Source organism: Fonsecaea nubica (assembly GCF_001646965.1).
Source record: "Fonsecaea nubica strain CBS 269.64 chromosome Unknown Scaff32, whole genome shotgun sequence".
Taxonomy (NCBI): Eukaryota; Fungi; Ascomycota; class Eurotiomycetes; order Chaetothyriales; family Herpotrichiellaceae; genus Fonsecaea; species Fonsecaea nubica.
Genome location: NW_019173705.1, coordinates 257,384 through 277,375, shown reverse-complemented (window position 1 = coordinate 277,375; position 19,992 = coordinate 257,384). Strand labels below are relative to the sequence as shown.

Sequence of the window (19,992 nt, the reverse complement as noted above, 5' to 3'; positions counted from 1 at the left end):
GGTAAAGGTCGGTTGTGGTTCTTGCATTCCTGCGACCACTTTGCTCTCCGATCCGGATGCGGTATTGGTATTATTGGGTACCGTGGAATAAATAATCAACCTAGCATATTGGCTTCGAGTTTTGAATTCCGGCTAGTTACATCAAAGATGGTCCCGCGTTTCAGGAAGGTACAAATAGAGAGACTTCGGGCAATTTCACTCGGGGTTTAAACACATTTGACCGAAGCGAGCTATCCTCATGGACTAGAATCTAGAGTAAGGCTATGGCATTCGGAGGGGACGCCACTCCGCCAAAGACGTACAACGGGTGACTCGTGAACAAAAAACTCCACTGCTTTTGCTCTGCGCAAAGCTTGCTCAAGGGCTCCAGATTCCACAGCTCACCTAAACCCATGCCCCAATGAGCGATGATCCATTCGTGCAACACCACTTCGGTCTCGCTGCCAAAGGGAACGGGACACTGTTCGAAGCCGATCGAGTCGGTCGCCACGGCGGAGAAATGATTGTTCCACAGGAAACGCGCCATGTTCATGGACCGTTCGACTCCAATGAATTCGGTCTTTTCGAGCTTCTCAGCTTTCAAATTGTCTGCGCAAGCTTCATACCAGAGCGAAAACCCGCCACGGATAAGGAGAATATCTCCAGGCTTGAACTCGAGGTTTTGATGTTTCGCAACAGCATACAGCTCGTCGACAGTGATTCCGTAGGCACTGTCAGCTGGGATAGGGGTTTGTCCGGTTTCTTCACGCCAGCGAACGTAGTCGATCAACACTCCACGACCAACAATACCGCCGGCCGCGACCCAGTCTGCTTGAGATGTGAGACAATCTTCGACCAAACCAAGATCCAAGGAGGAACAAATGCCTACGGTGTGTCCCGTTTCTTCCGTCTGTCTTCGTATCAATGTCTTCATGTTTCAGGTTGTTGTAATAGAGGCCGCTTTTTTGGAGTCCACAGTGTCGTAAGCCGTCCCATTGAGAAGATGATTGTGTATTAAAGTGAACCTCATCATCGTGTCCGAAAGAGTTGACGAGCTTCTTGAAGTCTATAATATTGTGTTGAAAAGCCATGCGCCCAGCTATGCGGTGATTGTCCATCCAGTTGAGAGGCTGGTCGAGAGAGACACTCCTACCGGCCTTGACCTCTTTTGCTGCATTAATCCTGGCCGCGTGGGTGATTTTGTTCAGACCTTGGGGCAATGCGTCAGTGGGCTTGTGAGCATTTCTTTTGGGGAGATACACACAGCCAATTTGATCGTCCTTTCCCCACAGGCCCCAAGCATTCCCTTGTGGTTGACCTGGTACCGGTGGTAGGGAGTCGAAATCCGGCAGAGTAGACATTGCTTAACTCAAGAAGCAAGCGTTTGACGGCGTGGTAGTAGAATTAACACTCTACAGTTCTGTGTAGTCCTTGTGAAAGCGTTGCCAACAGTAAATCTGCGACGAGGAGCCTTTAATATGATTACCGTTGAGTAGTGGGTAACGGAGATGACAGCGGCTCATAGCTTTTAGAGGTAAAGCTAGGAGGGGGTGGATGCCATGTCTTCAGGTTGGGGAGGGCTTTTCCGACTCCCACTGCATCTACGGTAATTGCTTGGTCTCGCAGAGGCGGACTCGCGAGATGTAATTCTGTGAGAGAAAAACCAGGTAGAAAGACGGCTAAGGTTTGGCTACGGCGTTTGCATATGGTAGATCGAATATCCGTTCGAGCCCAGGTCTTTGTTATGGCTGTGCTACGTATAGCGTCTATTGACACATACATGACTTCGCTCAAGTCTTGCTTAGGCTCGCCAGCACCTCAGCGCCAGCAGTCACAGTATGAATGCCCATCAGACTTGCCAACTCGAAAACTTCCATGATCTCTTCAGGTCCGGCACCATATTTCAAGGCATTGCGAATGTGAATCTTCAATCCTGGTACGAAGAGGTGCGTTGTAGCGCAATCAATTGCGCAATATATCAGCTCTTTCACCTTGGCTTCAAGACCTTGAGACATGACATTCTCATCTGACTGCTCGGAAGGTTGGCGCTGCCGGAAAGGGTATGATGAAAACTCAGTATATGCTTCGAAGAAGTCCGGGTCGAGTTCTAGCACGTTCTCCCAGCTCGAGTGCCAGTACCCTCGCTTGTTGATGAAGTCGGATTTTAGTGCTTCCCGTCGATGATCGAGTGTGTCTGCGACCTGACTGGGAGCCAGCTGTTCCTCGCGCAAGACTTCCTGAAGGAGTGGAACACCCACGTTCACTGCATGGATTCCCAAAACTGAGGCCAGCTCGAGAACTTCCATGATCTCACTCCTTGTAGCCCCTGCTTGCAAAGCGCCCCAGGTGTGTGCTTGGATGCTGGGTGTGAACATAGTAGTACAAGACGCGTTCAGGCTGAGAAGAACAAGCTCTTGGATTTTGCGTGGCAATTTCTTTCTTCTGAAGGGGACTGAGCGCAGTCGCAGATACGCAGAAAAGTAACCCGGGTCCAGCAACACGAGTGCTTCCCACGAGGTGGACCATGTGCCCCCAGCGGCCACGAACTCTGCTTTCAGGGCCTCTTGCTCGGCGGAAAGCTCGCTTCTGCCATGAGCTTCTCCCAAGTTTGCCGCTGCCGGGTGAGTGTTCATTTGGTCCGGTTGGTCATTCGACATCGTCAACTAATCGAGTATCTTTGCGCCACGATGGCAAAGCAAGGTATTTGATGAAGCAACAAAACTTATCGTAGCTCACCGTCAACGCACAGTCGGACTTTGACAACTTGGAAATCAAGTCACACTCTGAACTCCGGCCAATGATCGAGAGTGGCTCTCTATTGGCTGAAGGTCAGGTCCCTTGACTCAGACATCCGCAGCGAAACTCCGATACTGTTTTGGGTTGGTGGCCACGGCAATACAATTGGCGACGCCATAAGTTGTGCCAACTGCTTGCTACGCCTTTCGATTGTCAGACTACTCGTGTGAACGACTGATTGTTGATAGGCACGATGCACGCCAATCACATTGATCTGGGCATGGAGCATCGAGACGGCTTAAGCAATGGCTTGGGAGAATCGTCAATAGAGGAGCGTGCCCCGACCGGTGATGAGACTGCAAGAGTCCCTCATGGCAAGAACTGGGAGCCACTGTCCCACTCTCCATTACGTACGGCGAGGAAACTACGCGTTGTATGCATTGGAGTAAGTCAACCATTCTCTGCGCGGCCGGATGAAGAGCTCATGAATACAGGCAGGCATGTCTGGACTGACGTACGAATGCATCCTCTACCAATAATAAAGACAGTTTTCTGAACGAGAGATGTTAGGCTGGCCCACAAAATCCAAAACCAATATGGTCTCGACTCCTTCATTCATTTGCAAATATATGAAAAAAATGTAACTACTTGAGCCTGGGACATATAGCACAGGAATAATGTGCTGACTACAACAGAATGATATAGGCGGGACTTGGCTGGAGAATGTATATCCGGGAGTCGCATGTGATGTACCCAGTCACATCTACAGGTCAGGGCTCCAATGTCTCCTGGGGACAATGACTATGCTCACCCTCCGCTGCAGCTTTTTGTTCGCCCCGAATCCTGACTGGTCGGCTTTTTATGCGAGCGGAGGCGAGATTTTCCACTACTTGAAAAATGTGACCACAAGATTGCATCTGCACAAGCACATCTCCTTTGGCTCAACCGTCTCGGGTGCGACATGGAATGAAGAGACTTCAAAGTGGCATCTCAGAATTCGGCAGGGTCCATCGCTGGAGATCAGTGACCAATGCGACATCTTGGTCAACGCTGGCGGCATGTTGAAGTAATTAATCAACTTAGCACCCTTTCCCCCCCAAGCAGGTTCACTGACATCTTCACAGTAACTGGACCTGGCCCAAGATCGAGGGCTTATCCAACTATCAGGGCCATATAGTCCACTCTGCTTCATGGAAGAACGATTTCGACTTCACAGACAAGAACATTGCAGTTATCGGTAATGGATCTTCCGGGATTCAGATTGTGCCTGCCCTCTACCCTAAAGTCAAGCACCTAACTACGTTCATCCGCATACCCACTTATATTACAGCTCTACAGTTAGGCTCGGATGCTATTGGCGGTGCTGTCAACAAGACGTTCTCGGAGGTAGAAAAACGGGCATTTGCTTCGGATCCGACTACGCTACTGTCGTTAAGAAAGAAGATCCAGTCCGATATCAACGCAGCTTTCAAAGGCATGATAAGAGGTAGTGATGTTCAACAGAAAAGCCACGATTTCAATCGAAATGCTATGGCTGCGAAGCTGGCAGGCAATTCAGAACTCCTTCAGAAGCTGCTGCCAGAATATATCTATGGTTGCCGCCGAGCAACTCCAGGAGCAGGATATCTCGAGGCACTCCTGGACGAGAAGAAGACCACGGTCGTGACTAGTCCAATCCAGACATTGACCGAGGACTCAATTGTATGTGAAGATGGCACGCGTACCAAGGTCGACGCCATAGTCTGTGCTACAGGCTTCGATGTCTCGTGCAGACCTAGGTGGCCACACCTGGGAAGAGATCACCGCAACCTAGCGGAAGAATGGAAGACCAAGCCGCGAGGCTACCTCTCACTCTGCGTCAACGGCTACCCAAACTACTTTACTATGCTGGGCCCGAACACACCCATCGGACACGGCAGCCTCGTTGCCGTAATAGATTGGGCGGCCGATTACATCTTGCGATGGTGTGAGAAGATCGCCATGGAGGATATCCGTACTGTTGACGTCACGAGAGAGGCCATGGAAGATTGGAATGTATACGCACAAGAGTTCCTCAAGACCACCACCTGGGCTGGCGGATGTCGCTCCTGGTACAAGAATCATCAAGACGGCTCCGACATCACGGCGTTATATCCAGGTTCAATCTTGCATTTCCATGAAATGACCAAGACCCTCCGACCCGAGGATTTCAAAATAGATTATCGAAGTCGTAACCGGTTTAAATTCACCGGAAACGGGTTTACAGCACTCGAGGAGACGCAAGGCGCAGATCTGGCATGGTATCTAGATTCCCCAAGGAGGCGTTTGTGAAGAGCTGATGGAAGATTATCCGTTGAGCTGTTGTCAATCCACTCAAGGATCATGTATTCATGGGCACACCGGAATTGACAAGCAGCTCCTAGTTGTCCTATGGTTGGTGCTACTACTACTCACACAATTACAGATAGAAGGAGATACCCGCGAGAACTGGACTTTCTGCGATTGTTTGACAACAACATTCCTCGAACATACACCCGGCCCTCTGGCTCGAAAAGCCGCCGAATAGCAATTGCTCAGCCTGCAACTTATGAGACACTGGACGCCGTCACGGTGTAAACTAAAAAAGAACGATTCTCCAATGGTCGGGTGACATGGACATAGGAAATGCCTGTGACTTGCAGGCTGTTCGGCCGGAAGAAAGGGTTTCTGATACGGCAAGGTAAGGACGGTTCTCTTGCAAAGAAACAGTTATGTCGACAGGCTTATATAGAATCAAGGGAAAGTAGTTTTCGGTAACGTGGCTAAAGCCTACCGTCATAACCGATTACCACTTCAATGACTGCAAATATCGAAATGAAATCCTTACAAGTTGAAAGCTAGTGTGACTTGAAAAAATGCAAAAAAATGAGGGAGAGCAGAAAACGTGAAAACCAACTCTGTGGAAATTCGTCTCTCTGTGAAACGAGCATGACTTATAGCCTGCCTTCAGTGAGCCATGTAGAAATCGTCAAGCGTTCTACCGGCTCTACTCCAGCGCGCCCCGTTTAGATAGCTCAATCGCAAGCTCGCCTTCCGACTTCTCGACTCCCAGTAGCTTCCTGGTGTAGCTTTGGATGGGAAGCTCGATTTCGCGGTACGAGCCGCTCGCAGAGTAAATGACCTGGCCGTGCGTCTCCGCATGCAAAGCCAGCCAGGCGATGGAGAGAGCAACGGTTCTCGCATCTTGTGTTGGAACACATTGAGCGACCTGATCACTCAGCATCCCCGTCGATGTCCAGATTGCCGCAACTGCGCCTATGTGTATTTGCTCGGACTGATCTAGACGATCCGCAAGTGAGCGCATGAATCCTAGACGTCGAGTATCAGTCGTCGCCACGGCATCCACGTCAGAGATGTTTCACACACCTAGAATACCATGTTTTCCGACGGCTTGACAACTGTTAGTAATGCTTTGAAGACAGAAAAAGAATGCGTTGCGTTCCGGATATGTCTTACCGTAATCCGTTGCAATGAATCTTTGAAAACCTATTCGTGATCACGCACCAGACCCAAGTCATCAGCCAAATGGCCCCTTTCGAGTGGAATGAGAAAGACATACTTGACGCGGAGGCAGTGATGACAATGGCGCCACCCTCTCCCTGCTGTCGCAGGTGATGTACACCTAAGATGACAGAATTGATGCAGCTGATGAGGTTGACTCGCAAATTGTCATGTGTAGGCTCTTTGAGCTTGCCCTTTCCGTCCAGCTCTCCGGATAGATAGTCCTCGCACGTGCTGACACCTTTTTTGCTCGGAATCAATTATCAGGGGGTGGCAGATCTCGCGCGACGATTATCAGCTGCAAGGTGCATACCGGCATTTGCTGCGATCATGTCAATTCCTCCCATTGTGTTGTTCGCAAACTCGAAAAGATTGATAAGAGACGACCAAGATGTGGTGTCTGTCGCGAAAAAAGTGACGCCGGGCAACGCTTCCTGGGGAGCTCGAAGATCTCCGTTGACGACCAGGCCACCCAAGGACGATACCAGGTTTGCGAATCCGAGACCGATACCCGAGCTACCGCCTGCTGATTAGAAGTCGACGACACTTGGAAATGGCAGTGGACCCAATATACCCGTCACAACAACGCGTTTGCCCTTCAGACCCTTCAGGTCTCCCTCGCGTATAGAGATGTCGGACATGATGATGCAGCGCAAATAAACACAGTCTGAAGGATCTTGAATATCAGCGTCCCAGGTTGGGGTTGTAGACATCTTGCAGAGTGGCTTGCCCGAGGCGAAACAATGCCAGATGATTGCGGGCATGCATCTCTCCGATGGTTGGATGTGATCGCAGAAGAACTCCGGTGAATAGCGGCCGTCAACTTGACAGGATCGTCCTGACTAATCCCATTCGCAGTAGGTACTTTGACGATTAATTACGGGTTAGGACCTGGGCGATCAGAGGCTCGTAGCATAACTCGATGAATAGTTGCTCGTATACTCCGTATGCTATAGCATTCCTACCCTGTCACGTGCCTGTGCAGCCTGTGGTAGTACCTATTGCTGGTGCAAGTCACATGCCCAACCGTCACGTGTTAGGCGAGTTTCGGCACTCTTTGTTCTCTTTTGTGGTCATGAGAAGAGAATTAGATTAAATCCACTATCAGTTAGGCAGATAAACCGATATCAAGCACTATAGCAGTTAGAAAGAAGTGTTTCTGATCCTTGGCGCTAAATTGAATGTACTATCTTGTATAATTATGATGCAGAGATAATTGGAATTCATTGAGAGTAGAAGTAATGGGTTCCAAGGTGAAAATCTTGCCGAGTTTGTTAGGTCCATGAATCATAAATTCACCACCTGAGAGAGTTTCGCAAAGGGCAGAATATAGACAATGGAGCAAAGGTTCCTCCCAACATCACCGTCACCAAGGGATTGTCCACCCCTAAAGAAGTTCTTCGGTGAAAAGAGCGGCCTAAAGAGGTTCATTGTGTCATTTTGGGTCGATATTGGCAGGATTGATGGAGCGCCCAGGAGCGCCTCAAGATTGTCAGATCTGTCCACTAGCTTTCCTGCTGATTACAATCTCATGCTGTACCAATATCAAGCTGCTAGTGCTAAACGCAGAGCCCCAATGGTTCGGGCACAAAATGTTGGTTTCGGATTCTTGCCTCAATCTTCAACCTTTCCCTGTCCACCTTTTCATGTTTTTTGTTGGTCGTCAACCTCATCTTCTCGATTGTATCAATGAGCAGAACATGTCACGACGATTGCAAGAGAGTCAACATGGCTCGGGGACCGTGTCATGCTCGTGAGCGTGGTATCTATTGCAGCAATTGTCAAACACTACCAAACAATCTCTGCGTTCATCGGAGATACTCTGTGGAAGTCGGAGTACCACCACAAACGGACGACCACTTCTAACAACCAAAGTAAATGCTTTTGTTGCCCTTGGCCCGAACGCATGTTGACGCGAATCTCTCATCATTTGGAGGAACACTTGTCCTGATGCTGTCCGAATCACTCGCCCTCGGGCTCTGGGACCGGGTTTCAGTCGATGATCGTCACTGGGCGCCAGTCCTTCTAGGAACGCTCATTGCTTACGGTGCAGGATTGGTGATCTACCGAGTATACTTCCATCCCTTGGCCAAGTATCCTGGTCCTTTCTGGGCCAAAGTTACTTCTCTCTATGACTTCTTCGCGGCGTTGTCAGAGCGTCGGGCGCATAATATTCTAGCCTTGCACGATAAATATGGTATATAATTGGAGACAGAAGTTCGATGAATGGTGTATATGCTGATGGCACCTGAAGGGTCGATCGTGCGCTACGCCCCCAATAAACTTGCTTTTAATGAACCTCAAGCATTTCAAGGTATTGTCGCCATATTTTGACATGAAAAGTGTGCGCAAATAACTCGGTTGGCAGATATCTACGGCTTCAAGGCCAATGTCCGTAAATCGGATCTGTTTGCCGCATCGCAGACCAATTCAGAGGCCAAGGACACGTTCAGTGAACTATACAAAGATGCAGCATTGAAGAAAAGAAAAATCCTCGCGAGTGGATTCTCAGAGAGTTCCTTGAGATCTTTTGAAGGTGGGCATCGCCTCGCCTCGCCCATGATAGAATAACAGGTAGATCCTAACGCTGGCAGCTTACATGGTGGATCAAATCAACATCTTTTGTCGTCAATTGGTTGATCCCGCAACCGAGAAGGTCAAGGACATGTCGAGATGGTTCAATTTTCTCTCGTACGACTTGATGGGTGAAATTGTTTTTGGCCGCGGATTCGGTATGCTGACGGATCCCTCGCTACACTATATTCTCGATCTCATTGATTCCACAACGTTCTCATACCTATTGGTAGGTCATATCTTGACAGAGCTAGTCAGAGGGCTCGCCGAAGAGGGATCGATGCTCATGATGGATAGGGCGGTACCGTGCCTTGGTTGCACAAGTCCGGCTTGATCAACTTGTTATTACCTCGAATCTACTTTATGCGCCAGAGATTTGTCGCCGAATCGACCAAACGGATATCGGAGCGGGTTGCCGCAGGCCCAAGCGCCACTGGCGTGAACAATCGAAAAGATTTCTTCCACTATGCAAGTCTCAGAGGGGACACTACAAGTGGCTTCTTACTAACCTAGAGAAGTTGTTGAACGCACACGACGAGGCGGGGAAGCCTCTGAGCAATGGCCGACTGGGGGCGGAGGGAGTTCTATTGATCCTTGCAGGAAGTGACACAAGCTCTGCAGGTAAGGAAAAGTCTGCAATATTATGAATACCATGGTGACAGAGTAATAGCAATGGCGGGCACTCTTTTCTACCTCATGCAGCAGCAAAGGTGTATGAAGCTTCTGGTGGAAGAGCTTGACAGAACCTTTGAAGACGTCGAAGAGATTCGCCTCGGCGAAAAACTCACGAGCTGCGTTTATCTGCGAGCATGCGTAGAGGAGGCATTGCGAATGGCTTCGCCTGCCCCTGGCGTTGCAGAAAGGACTGTCCTTCGAGTAAGTGACCGTGATGCCAGCTTTCCTTGATGTCCTTCTTCTTACAGAACTATCAGGGAGGAACAGTGATTGATGGAGAATTCTTGGATGAAGGAGTAGGTATTCCATCCCATCTCGTACCTGTACTAAACTTTGATAGACCACTATCGGCGTGGGAGGTTGGGCCACGAGCTATAATCCCAAATATATCCGAGAGCCCGACAGATATTGGCCGGAACGACATATCGCTGGAGGCGAATTCTCCGCCGAAGAGGTACAACAAGCACACAATGCGTACTGGCCCTTCCTTCTCGGGGTGAGGAAATGTCCCGGTCGGAAGCTCGCGTATAATGAACTACATCTTGTCATTGCGCGGCTCGTCTACTTGTTCGAAATCACACCGGAAAACCCTGAAGAGCTGAAGAGGAACTTTGATATTCTCGACCACAATAGTGAGCAAGCATTCCGTCGCCGTAATCAGTCGGCACGCTAACCCTCCTCAGACCCGAAGAAGATTGGCCCATTTGTATCCTTCAGACTCCGGACAGGCAAACACCTTCCCACCACCAATCCAAGTGAGATGCAAGATGTCATCGTGGGAGATGATGAGTGAAGAAATATACAAAACCTGGAGGAAACCGTGCCTGTCGGAATCGAAACCAGTCAAAATGTAGCCCTTTTGCGGAGAGACATTATATCCAGTCATGCTTGTTTCCACTCTGTCACCGTTGACCCGAATACCATTGTAACATAACTAGCCGTTTCCAGGGAATATGAGTTGTTCGCCTTGGTCTTCTTGACAAGCCACAACAAGCAATAGGGACATGGAACTTCCGTGCGAGGAAAAGTTTGTGGAAAGCGAGGACATGGGAGGAATGGTGCGACCGTCTTGGACGGAGACCTCACCCCCCTTGCGACCCTGCCAGCCATCTCTGCTATCATCTCTTGTGCGATCGTTGTTGATCTCCTGCTTTCCTCAGCGGAGCACATAACTCTACGAGATCTCGACCTGCCACGGTTCGAGCGAGAAGCTTTGATCCGGGCTGCACATGTGCTTTCCGATGCCATCACGGCGTGAGGTTCTGGGAACCCCAAGCGAGTGTTGAGATATATAGCATCTTATGGCCAAGCCCCTGTTCACGCGACTGTTTCAAGGGCAGCAGATATCACAAGTTTATCACGATTGTCCCGAACCGCGCGCGCTACGAGGGACGTTTGTACAGATTGTGCCTCGGCAACATTTGTTCATCCGCCGTAAACGTAATGAACCGGAGTCAGCTTGTAGACAATGTTAGCCGAGTCAATAATTGCGACCCAGTCCATCTCGCCCACAAGCGTGATACAACCATTTTGGGTCTCTCCCGGAGTTTTGGCGATTGGGGAGCGAACACGAAACTCCGGCAATGCTTGCGGTGGTCGGAGGTCGAAAGTGTTGGCCGAAATTAGCCCTGTCAGACAACACGAGTTGGTATTACACCGTTGAACAACAGACCATGTAGAATATAAATGCTTTTTGCACACTCTGTGCGAGCTTTCGAAATCCAGAGACATCCATCAGCACCCGTTCCCAGCAAAAAACCCAATCGTGATGTAGCGACCTACGCAGTGTTGACCGGAGCATGGCTCCTCTTTGAGGCGGAGCGTTGCGCTGTGCGTGGAGGACGACCTTTCCTCCGACACGGAATTCAATGATGATAAATGACGGTCAGATGCTGGTGTCAGAGAAGGACATGAGAACGATGGTTGTGCCGAGGTGGATGCCACACCATCTCGTGTTTGATAAATGAAGCTGCCCGTTCCACACAGGTTTACCGAAAACAGTCGCGCTAAAGAAACTTCCGGGGGTTGTCTCGGTCGGTGGCTTAAATGTCAAGTGAGCTAGCTGGCTGTACCGAGTATACATGTCTCGTTTCTAAATGCTGGCTGGTAGGGACATGGCCTTGATAGTTCTCGCTGCTGAGCTGAGACTATGACTACACACACGTATTGCAGGATCAAAAACAAATGTTGGTTGTAGAAACGACACAAATACAGGTATATCTAGATCAAGATCCAGTCATGTAACTTTTCGCGCCCAATAGTATATAAATCGTTCAGACCTGTGCATCTGGCAGTTTTCCCACTATGTTCCCCCCCATCAGGAATGTCCACCACCAGTGTCACTGTCGTCGAGCTGCCTCACAGCATGCAGTGTCTAAGGACAAGGAATGCAAACCCATTGCACAGAGACTTCACGGTCAATCATCGTACAGCCCTTCATCGTCCCCCTCCACACCATCCACAAATCCATCGGCCAATGCTTCCGGAGCCAACTCCCTCATTTTTCCTTTGCCCTTGTTTTCGACAGATGTTCCTGTTCCATTCATCGTCGCACTTCCGTTCATATGGGTCGGTCTCATGCTGAATCCAAAGTCAGAATTGTCCGCGTCGGACGAGTTGCCAGAGTCGGGATTGCCAATCCGTGGTACAGTTGTTTTGTTGGATTGTGAGAAATGGGTGGGAGAAATCAGTGGTGGCGTGTGATTCGAATTCAACGTAGTGACCTCTTTCTGTTTGCCCTTGCCCTTGTCCTTGATCTGCAGCGGAGGGGGTCGAGTTTGGTCCTTTACACGAGGATCCGATCTTGTTTGAGGAGTCGGCTGAGGCGCTGGTGTGGGACGTAGAGGTAGACTCGACGGATCACGGCCCTTTTCGCCGTTGGTGGACGGCGTCACCGTGATATCTTGTTCTTCGAACAGCTTGCGGATTCTCTCAAAATGCTCCAGTTCTTTCTTGCTCACACTACCCACCAACTCGTTTTGAGCTGCCATGAAATCTTCTTCGCCTACGACGACCTGGACGTCCTCCTCCGTGGCCAAATGATCGAAGAAATAACCGGTGCTGATGTCTTCACCACGGGCCTTACTGATCTGTTGCACCTTCTCGTCCACGGATCGCGTCTTCCGCGTAATCGCCTTGAGCATGGCATCACTGCACAATGCATAGAGATCCGCACCGGTATAGGTGAAAGGCAACCGGCGTGCGACGCTCAAGAGGTCGACATCTGGGGCCAGGGTAAAGTTTCTTGTTAGCGCTTTCAAAATCGTAACCTGCTGGTCGTGCGAGTCGGCCACACCGAGATATAGCATCTTGTCGAACCGGCCCGGTCGGAGAAGTGCTGGATCGAGAAGGTCTGGTCTGTTCGTTGCGCCGATAACAAAGACACCGCCGCCGTTTGACGTTGATTTAGAGTCCCCGTCTTCATCCCCTCCGCCGCCACTTGACATTCCATCGAGCTCGGCAAGGAGCTGGGATACAATTCGATCCATAACACCACCGCTGTCACCTTGGTTTCCACGTTTTGGTGCCACCGAATCTAGCTCATCGAAAAAGACCACACACGGACGAGCATCTCTAGCACGTTGGAAAACCCGGCGGACATTAGCTTCCGATTCACCAATATACATATTCAGCAACTCAGGGCCTTTGACGCTGAAGAAGTTGAGACTAAACTCGGTAGCAATTGCCTTTGCCAGCAAAGTCTTCCCGGTTCCTGGAGGTCCGTAAAACAAGATACCTGACCGCTTTCGGATGCCATTGGCAAACAATTCGGGATGAGTGAGAGGCAAAGAAATTGTTTCCATGATCGCGTCCTTCTGCGACGAGAGCCCTCCAACATCTTGCCACGTGACGGTTGGGATCTTGGGAGCTCCGATGGCATCCGAGAAACTCGATCGTGCAGCGGCAATGGCGCGAGTGAAGTCACTAGGGAGAAGATGCGTGGCTGTTTGGCCTCCGGAGATGGAAATGTCGGAAACATCACAGCTTTGAGACTCTGCCAGTGACAACAGACGAGTCGACCGTGCAAGCAAAGCTCGATTCACGACGTCGAGCAGGTCACCAGCCACCAACGCCGCGGTCTGAAGAGCGATTGATTTCAAATTGACAGTGGGCGACAGCGGTGTTGAGAGAGAAACGCATGCGTTGCGAAGGATGAGTTCTCTGGCTTTTTCATCTGGCGCTGTTACCTCCAGTTCGTGAGAGAATAGACTGCGGACTCCGGCAGGAATCTCATCGATTTTGGAGGTGGTTGCAATTAGCACACGAGACTCTGAAATGATCTCCTGTAACACAGGCACCATTCTATCCGCAGTCAGAGCATCAATGTGCTGGATGAGCAAGGCTGTCTGTTGAGCACCCCCTGTGAGCGCCCGTTCAGCTCTGGTGCGTAGCAATGCTTCGGTCTTGGTATCACCACCTCCTGTGGTAGAGGCATTCTCAGACAACAGATCGTGAGCGGAAATGGGAAAGACGTGCACGCCGATAGCTGAGCACGCAGATTCTGCAATGTACGATTTGCCGATTTGTCGTTGGGTAGAGTATAACAATATGACAAGGGGTGGAAGCCCCAGACTGATAGCACGGTTGCTGACCGCAGCCGAGATCAACCCAGACAAACGTGTCTCCAATGGAAGTTTGTCCAGGGACGGTATATCTGTTGCCGTTGGAACGTGGTCGACTCGGTGTACGTTCTGCTGTGGCAGTTTGCTGATGCCAATCCAGTAACGGGTCCAGATCTCTGTGAGGTGTGAGACTGATTGGATGGTTGTGCCACTTTGGGAGGCCCTTGTTTGTAGACTGTCAAGGGTCACAGCTCCGCCCCATATGCCTTGCTCCTCTTCGGTTTGAGTGCCCGCCTGTTCAGTGTGGATTTGTTGCACAGAAAACCATGCAATGGCAAATCGCGAGTTGCCCACGGTCTCGGGAGTGTTGAGTCGTTTGATGGTCTCATCTTCACTCGGCGTCTCATCTGAACCTGCTTGAGACGTGAGAGCCTTCGCCAACTCCTGGTCTACCGGCACCGCAATGAGATCACCTTTCTTTAGAACGCGCTTTTTGCTTTGGAGGTGATATTGCAGGGATGAGAACAAAGTGGGCTGGAAAGCGGGATTCGTCGTTGTTGGGTCGGCGATCTTCGACAGGACAACCTCCTTCGCAATTGGCGGGGATTTGAACGTACTGGACCGTGGTGGATGGATTGATTTGAGATCGTGCCGGGGAGGTGTGGGTAAAGCTCCGAGCTTGACGTACTGTGCATTCGCGAGATTGGCTAAAAGGACGGGAGAAAGATAGACCACTGGTGAGAACGGCAACAGGAGGTCCCTCTGCGAAAAGCTCGACCTCCGATCACCGGTCTTGTCAACAGCGTAACGTGGCTGCAAATTTGCCAGCCCCGAAAGACCAAACACCTTGACCGTTCGCCAGTCAGACTCTTCTTCTGCAAATCCACCGAGGCTTCGAAGAACCGAGTGCGGGAACCCTTGAGCGCTCACATTTCTGGCGACCTCTATTCGAACCCAATCGCCGGAAAAACACCCAATTTTGGCAAGCGTGCTGGTGTCAATAAAGACAAATGACTCCTCATCATCCTCGAGACTGGGCTGAGGGTGCATCAGCTCTATCGGAACTTTGCGAAGGAGGGCCTCGGTGCGGAACACCTTGCCCGGGCGACTGCCACCCCTTGCCGTCACAGACGTGAAGCTCGAGTAGAGGGAGCCGGGGGTATGTGTGCCTGTAGCTCTTTTCCCACCAGGTCTTGGAGTTGCTGCCGTCATGGCCGATAACGTCCCAGCCTGTTGTGGTGGCAGCCCAGGTGCGCTAAGCGAAATCATATCGTCCATCGAGTCGGAATCTTCGTCGCTTTCCTCATGGGCTGAGTCAGTACCCGATTCTTCGTCAGACAAGTCATCATCATCGTCTGATCCAGTTTCTGTCTGTCTATCCTCGGCCGCCGAATAAAACTGATCATTCGAGGTGTCCTCGGCCGTATCTTCCAGCGACTCTTCGATTATCGGTTGAACGGGTGCCAATTTCGAAAGAGCTTTCTCTTGTGACGAACCTGTCTGAATCAGAACGATCTTGGTCTTTGCAGAGATCTTTCCTTGAGACACCGGCTCACATTCGACCACAATGGCGGGAGGTGGTCGAACATGAGTGATGGGATGGGCCGGCAGTGGTAGAGGAAAGACATCTCCTGAATGAACCACAGGTAATTGAGAAAGCGCATCTCGGACAAGCGATGCTAGTCGACCGGTAATCGGAGGCACATTCTGCAACACACCATTGGGCGTCGAGGACTTCCTGTCAACCTTCACCTGCCTTCCATATTGAAAACCTCCACCAAACTTGGCCTGGATGTCATCGATTTTCTCAAGCATGCCCTTCTCAACGGAAACATAGATGGTTTCTAGTGTAAGAGGTCTCGTGGCAATTGCCCGAATCTCGATTGATTTGGGAACATGGCCCGGATGTCGATCTCGGTCGATTGTCGTGTAAGTCTTTAGGATCGATTGACACGCAGAGGAGTTTGGGGAAAGCTTGATGATGTCGGCCTGTTCCAAGCCATCTGTCGAAGATTGTGGCTCGCGGAGTTTTACAGGGAGGATAGTCCACGTAGAATCTTGCAGCTCGGTATGGAGAGGGGACGAAGGAGTGAGGGCAATGAACAGGTTGTTCGTCGCGTTATGTGCATCTGTAGATCCTCGTCAGCATGTTACTCCGTATCAGCTTGGTAGGACTCGAAGTGAGTCCGTCATACCATTAGTACCGCCCGTCAATTTCGACCAAAGTCCCTGGGATATCAGGGCAGCATGGGTCTTGACTGTGTCGTCAAATGCCAGTCGAACGCCGAGCGGTTTCCGTTCAACTTCACGCCGCCGGCGTTTCTTTGGATGCTCGAGTTCATGTTCGAGACTGTCCATGTCCACTCAATCGACAACAGGGGAAGATTGAATGTCCATGCGCAACAGAGGGGTTTTTTGAAAGGATGGTCCGATTCTCTTCCTCAAAGTATGAACATGGCAGCTGTCAGAGTGGGCAGAGTTTGAGGGTCAAATAATTGACTTGGAGAGCCGTGACTGGGGCGCCGGCAATGATCATCAGCCACTGGCCACTGGATCGCATGCCGAGGTTCAAAGACTGAGATTCCGAATTCAGAAAATTAGGAGCAGTTTGTCGGGTCTTGCTTCTCTTCACACCTCACGTCTCTCCTTGACCCTACGGCCGATTCACTTCCCTCGTAGCAGTTTGAAAATGAGGACAAGATGTTGTCTCTACGAGTCGACCGCTTCGAAGCCCAGCTAGTCCACCCTCCTGCGCCTTTTCTCCGGACGGCAGTTGGCTGACCCGGGAACTTGCACAAGGACTGACCAACGGGCATGGACATACCCTCGTCTCTAAGCCGCTTCCATCAGGCATCTGCGCCTCCAGACCTGTAACCTCTTTGCGGAGGTGGCGCTGCCCCAACCTATGGCTTCTGTGCGTTTCGACCTCCGCCAAAACTGTCGGCAGCCTCTATTGGACCCTCCACAACTATGTAGACAAGGGCATCGGCTCCTCCGGGACTGGCACTCTGCTAGGAAACGTCTATTACAACAGGAGAAGAAAAGTGCGCTAATAGTTTGGGAGCTACAGGCTCGGTGCAAGGGATATTCGCCGGTCTACCACTAATCAAATACCCATGGTCATAACCACCCACCAAGTTAACATCGACTCGTCTTCAACCTGCTGCCGCCGAGCTACCTGTCTTGGACTCCTTTTCTCGCTCACCAAGGAAAAAGGAATGAATCACATCGTTCTCGATATCCTCGCGAAAGGTACATACTTTAAGACCAGCCCTGTCTCAGTGATATTTGGGATTCGCGTTGATTCCGAAGATGGAATCCAGCAACTCGCCACTTCGAGTGGATAGAATTGACAGCAGAGAATCAGACAAGCCGTGCGTGGCCTCATTGCATCCTTGCAGCCAAATTCCGATGCCATCCTGCACAGATGCACGATTCAACTTCAAAGCGTAGTTACGTCCTGGTTGCCAGTGCCCATCCGATCTCGAATTGATATCCTGACAAGCTCTAAGCATATCGACATGCGCATCACGCCGGTAGCCAGTGGCTAACACGACGGCATCGACCGACAGCTTCTCTTCACCGTTTACGTTCAACGGGTTGAGGTCGGACAGGACCAGCTCGACCCGTTTGTTAGGTCCATCGGTCACGACTGCCGAGATTTCCCTCAATGGCAAAATCTGATGCTGCCACAGACGTTTGTCTGGTTGCTTGATTCCCTGGATATAAAGATCGTCGTAAAGCTTCTCAATCAATTCGAGCCGCACAACACTGTAATTGGTGGCCTTGTTCCTCTTCACGTTCTCAGCCCGTATATCTTCTGGTTGGTCGAAGAAAGCATCGACTGCTTCTGGATTGAAGACTTCATTGACAAATGGTGAGTCATCACTTGGCCGGAGCGCAGAGTCTCGAATGATGAGCCTGGTTGTGGCGTTGGGATAGCGGTGATGGAGATCATTGAAGACCTCGGCAGCACTTTGGCCGCCACCCACGACAGCAATGCTGTAATTCTGGTCCCTGTCTGGCAACACCCGGCTGATTCTCGTGTTGTATTCAGATGAGTGCAGAATGCGATCATGGTAGGGTGGAAATAGTGCCGGCCTCGCAGGTCGCCCGCCCACCGCTATCACGACGTTTCGGGCTAGGGAGCTCATAGTCCTGCCGGTGGCGAGGTTCCGTGACACTACCTCGAAGCAGTCGTACTTGTCCGTCCCAGACAGTCTGCGTGGGAGGATCGATTCGACCTCTTGACCGTATTCGACCACATGCTCGAAGTGACGTGCTGCCCACTGCAGATAGTCGTCAAACTCCAGCCGAGACGGCAAGAAGGTGCCCAAGTTGGAGAACTGCACCAGTCGATCGTGCTCCTTGAGATAATTCAAAAAAGTGAACTGGCTTGTGGGGTTTCGCAGGGTGGCAAGATCTTTGATGAATGAAATTTGCATCTTTGCGCCGGGAAGCAGCATTCCCGCATGCCATTTGAACGTCTGCTGTCTTTCCAAGAAGCGGACGGTGGGAGTGGCGACCTCGGGGTTGGCTGCTTTTTGAGCGCGCAACGAATCATGGAGCGCGACCGCAATGGCGAGAGAGGCTGGCCCAAAGCCCACGCATACAAGGTCGTTGACCTCTCCTGGAGCAGCAGAATAGAAGCTAGGTGCGGCGAGGTCTGTGCGCTGCCCGTTGCTCAAAGACTCAGAAGTCCAGCCATTGACGCCGTTCGTGGGGCTCGCCGGGTCTGAGTGATGGTCGTGTCCATTCGTTCCGGACCAAATCCCCGGAGCCATGAGAAAGGAGGTCGAGTACAACTAGCAATACAATGTAAGGTGAGATACCTGGGGGCGGATCAAGTTCCAGACAATGACAGAAAGAAAAAGCAGATCAGGTTGTGCGACAGCTTTCTCGAGAGAGGAAAGCAATAGCATTTGAAGCCGGGAATAGATGCTAGATCATAGATCAATCAAGTACTCGGTGTGTATAATTGAGTAACGACTAGGGGAAGAGGGGCTCACCAGGCTCTCTGTATTGGTGCAGGTGGCAAGGTTGAAGCCATCAATCAAGCCAACGACGCGGAATCGTCCGGTAACAATGAATTACCCTGCGGTGACTAGCAGCTGGTGGCAGCTGTTGTCCCTCCACAGCTGTGTCTAGTCAATGACCCGATCATCCACCCAGCAGCCACTGGTCGATGCGATGAGATGGAGATGGCATCGGAGGATCGTGGTGGGCAATGAAACACACATGCATTCAAACATCCTTGTCCATGAATACGTCACGCCATCTCTTCCCCCTGTTGCCCTGGCTCAAGTGCATCAGATCCGATTGCGGAGGGAAAATTTTATCTGATAATCGGGGAGATTATCTGATAATCTTTTGTCACGGCATGATGTCGGCGTCTGGCCAGAACCACTTAGTTTGGATTATCGCAGGTGGAGGGACCGTGAGGGACCGTAAGGGACCAGGCGATGTGGACAAAAGCCCCGCTGTTTCTCTCATAGCGACCGTGGCATACATCAGACGAGGCTTCGAGCATGAAACTAATTTTTTTTTTCTTTCTCCTGTGACTTCAAGCGGACCAGGCTTGTCTAGTGGACCGAGTGTTCGATTGACAGTGATGCATGAAGAGCAGCTTGGCTGTGCCCGCATTGGCGTTGACAAGAGGATGGTAGAGGTGCAACTTTGCCTGCGATGAGCATGAGGGGCTCCGTTGTCGACATCACCTTCCACTTCCATCACGTTCTCGGCGGTTAGCTTTGAGCAGCCACGCAGTCAATGCTACCTCGTCCACCATCCAAAGATCCTTGATCCAGAGCTCACAAGAGCGCACCAGGGTAGTCCAAGAGACACAGACGTCGGTGCAACAGCTCTACATGACGTTGCCGATCAAACGCCCTCACTCCCTCGTCTAGTGGTGTGTCATTGAATACTGTAACAAGTATTGCACCCACGC

The 19,992-nt window shown here is 50.9% G+C and overlaps 8 protein-coding genes across 8 annotated transcripts; 3 read left to right on the top strand and 5 right to left on the bottom strand.

Moving 5' to 3' along the window:
• Positions 1-250: 250 nt before the first annotated feature.
• AYO20_05525 (hypothetical protein) lies at positions 251-1,340 on the bottom strand (the record flags this gene model as incomplete). Its single annotated transcript, XM_022643819.1, has 2 exons — positions 251-810; positions 869-1,340. 2 exons carry the CDS (start codon positions 1,338-1,340, stop codon positions 251-253), a joined length of 1,032 nt encoding a protein of 343 aa, XP_022500283.1.
• Positions 1,341-1,769: 429 nt separating this feature from the next.
• AYO20_05524 (hypothetical protein) lies at positions 1,770-2,636 on the bottom strand (the record flags this gene model as incomplete). The annotated part of the gene is made up of 1 exon (XM_022643818.1): positions 1,770-2,636. The coding sequence occupies one exon, from the start codon at positions 2,634-2,636 to the stop codon at positions 1,770-1,772; it is 867 nt and encodes a 288-aa protein (XP_022500282.1).
• An 876-nt stretch (positions 2,637-3,512) lies between these two features.
• Positions 3,513-5,310, top strand: AYO20_05523 (hypothetical protein; the record flags this gene model as incomplete). The annotated part of the gene is made up of 3 exons (XM_022643817.1): positions 3,513-3,781; positions 3,840-5,017; positions 5,159-5,310. 3 exons carry the CDS (start codon positions 3,513-3,515, stop codon positions 5,308-5,310), a joined length of 1,599 nt encoding a protein of 532 aa, XP_022500281.1.
• Positions 5,311-5,719: 409 nt separating this feature from the next.
• Positions 5,720-6,947, bottom strand: AYO20_05522 (hypothetical protein; the record flags this gene model as incomplete). The annotated part of the gene is made up of 6 exons (XM_022643816.1): positions 5,720-6,042; positions 6,100-6,123; positions 6,190-6,219; positions 6,293-6,475; positions 6,548-6,757; positions 6,809-6,947. The coding sequence occupies 6 exons, from the start codon at positions 6,945-6,947 to the stop codon at positions 5,720-5,722; spliced, it is 909 nt and encodes a 302-aa protein (XP_022500280.1).
• Positions 6,948-8,184: 1,237 nt separating this feature from the next.
• Positions 8,185-9,321, top strand: AYO20_05521 (hypothetical protein; the record flags this gene model as incomplete). Its single annotated transcript, XM_022643815.1, has 5 exons — positions 8,185-8,431; positions 8,489-8,548; positions 8,603-8,770; positions 8,829-9,037; positions 9,106-9,321. The coding sequence occupies 5 exons, from the start codon at positions 8,185-8,187 to the stop codon at positions 9,319-9,321; spliced, it is 900 nt and encodes a 299-aa protein (XP_022500279.1).
• A 159-nt stretch (positions 9,322-9,480) lies between these two features.
• On the top strand, positions 9,481-10,276 carry AYO20_05520 (hypothetical protein; the record flags this gene model as incomplete). Its single annotated transcript, XM_022643814.1, has 4 exons — positions 9,481-9,684; positions 9,732-9,779; positions 9,824-10,115; positions 10,167-10,276. 4 exons carry the CDS (start codon positions 9,481-9,483, stop codon positions 10,274-10,276), a joined length of 654 nt encoding a protein of 217 aa, XP_022500278.1.
• Positions 10,277-11,900: 1,624 nt separating this feature from the next.
• On the bottom strand, positions 11,901-16,403 carry AYO20_05519 (hypothetical protein; the record flags this gene model as incomplete). Its single annotated transcript, XM_022643813.1, has 2 exons — positions 11,901-16,174; positions 16,241-16,403. The coding sequence occupies 2 exons, from the start codon at positions 16,401-16,403 to the stop codon at positions 11,901-11,903; spliced, it is 4,437 nt and encodes a 1,478-aa protein (XP_022500277.1).
• A 920-nt stretch (positions 16,404-17,323) lies between these two features.
• On the bottom strand, positions 17,324-18,829 carry AYO20_05518 (hypothetical protein; the record flags this gene model as incomplete). Its single annotated transcript, XM_022643812.1, has 1 exon — positions 17,324-18,829. One exon carries the CDS (start codon positions 18,827-18,829, stop codon positions 17,324-17,326), a length of 1,506 nt encoding a protein of 501 aa, XP_022500276.1.
• Positions 18,830-19,992: the final 1,163 nt, after the last annotated feature.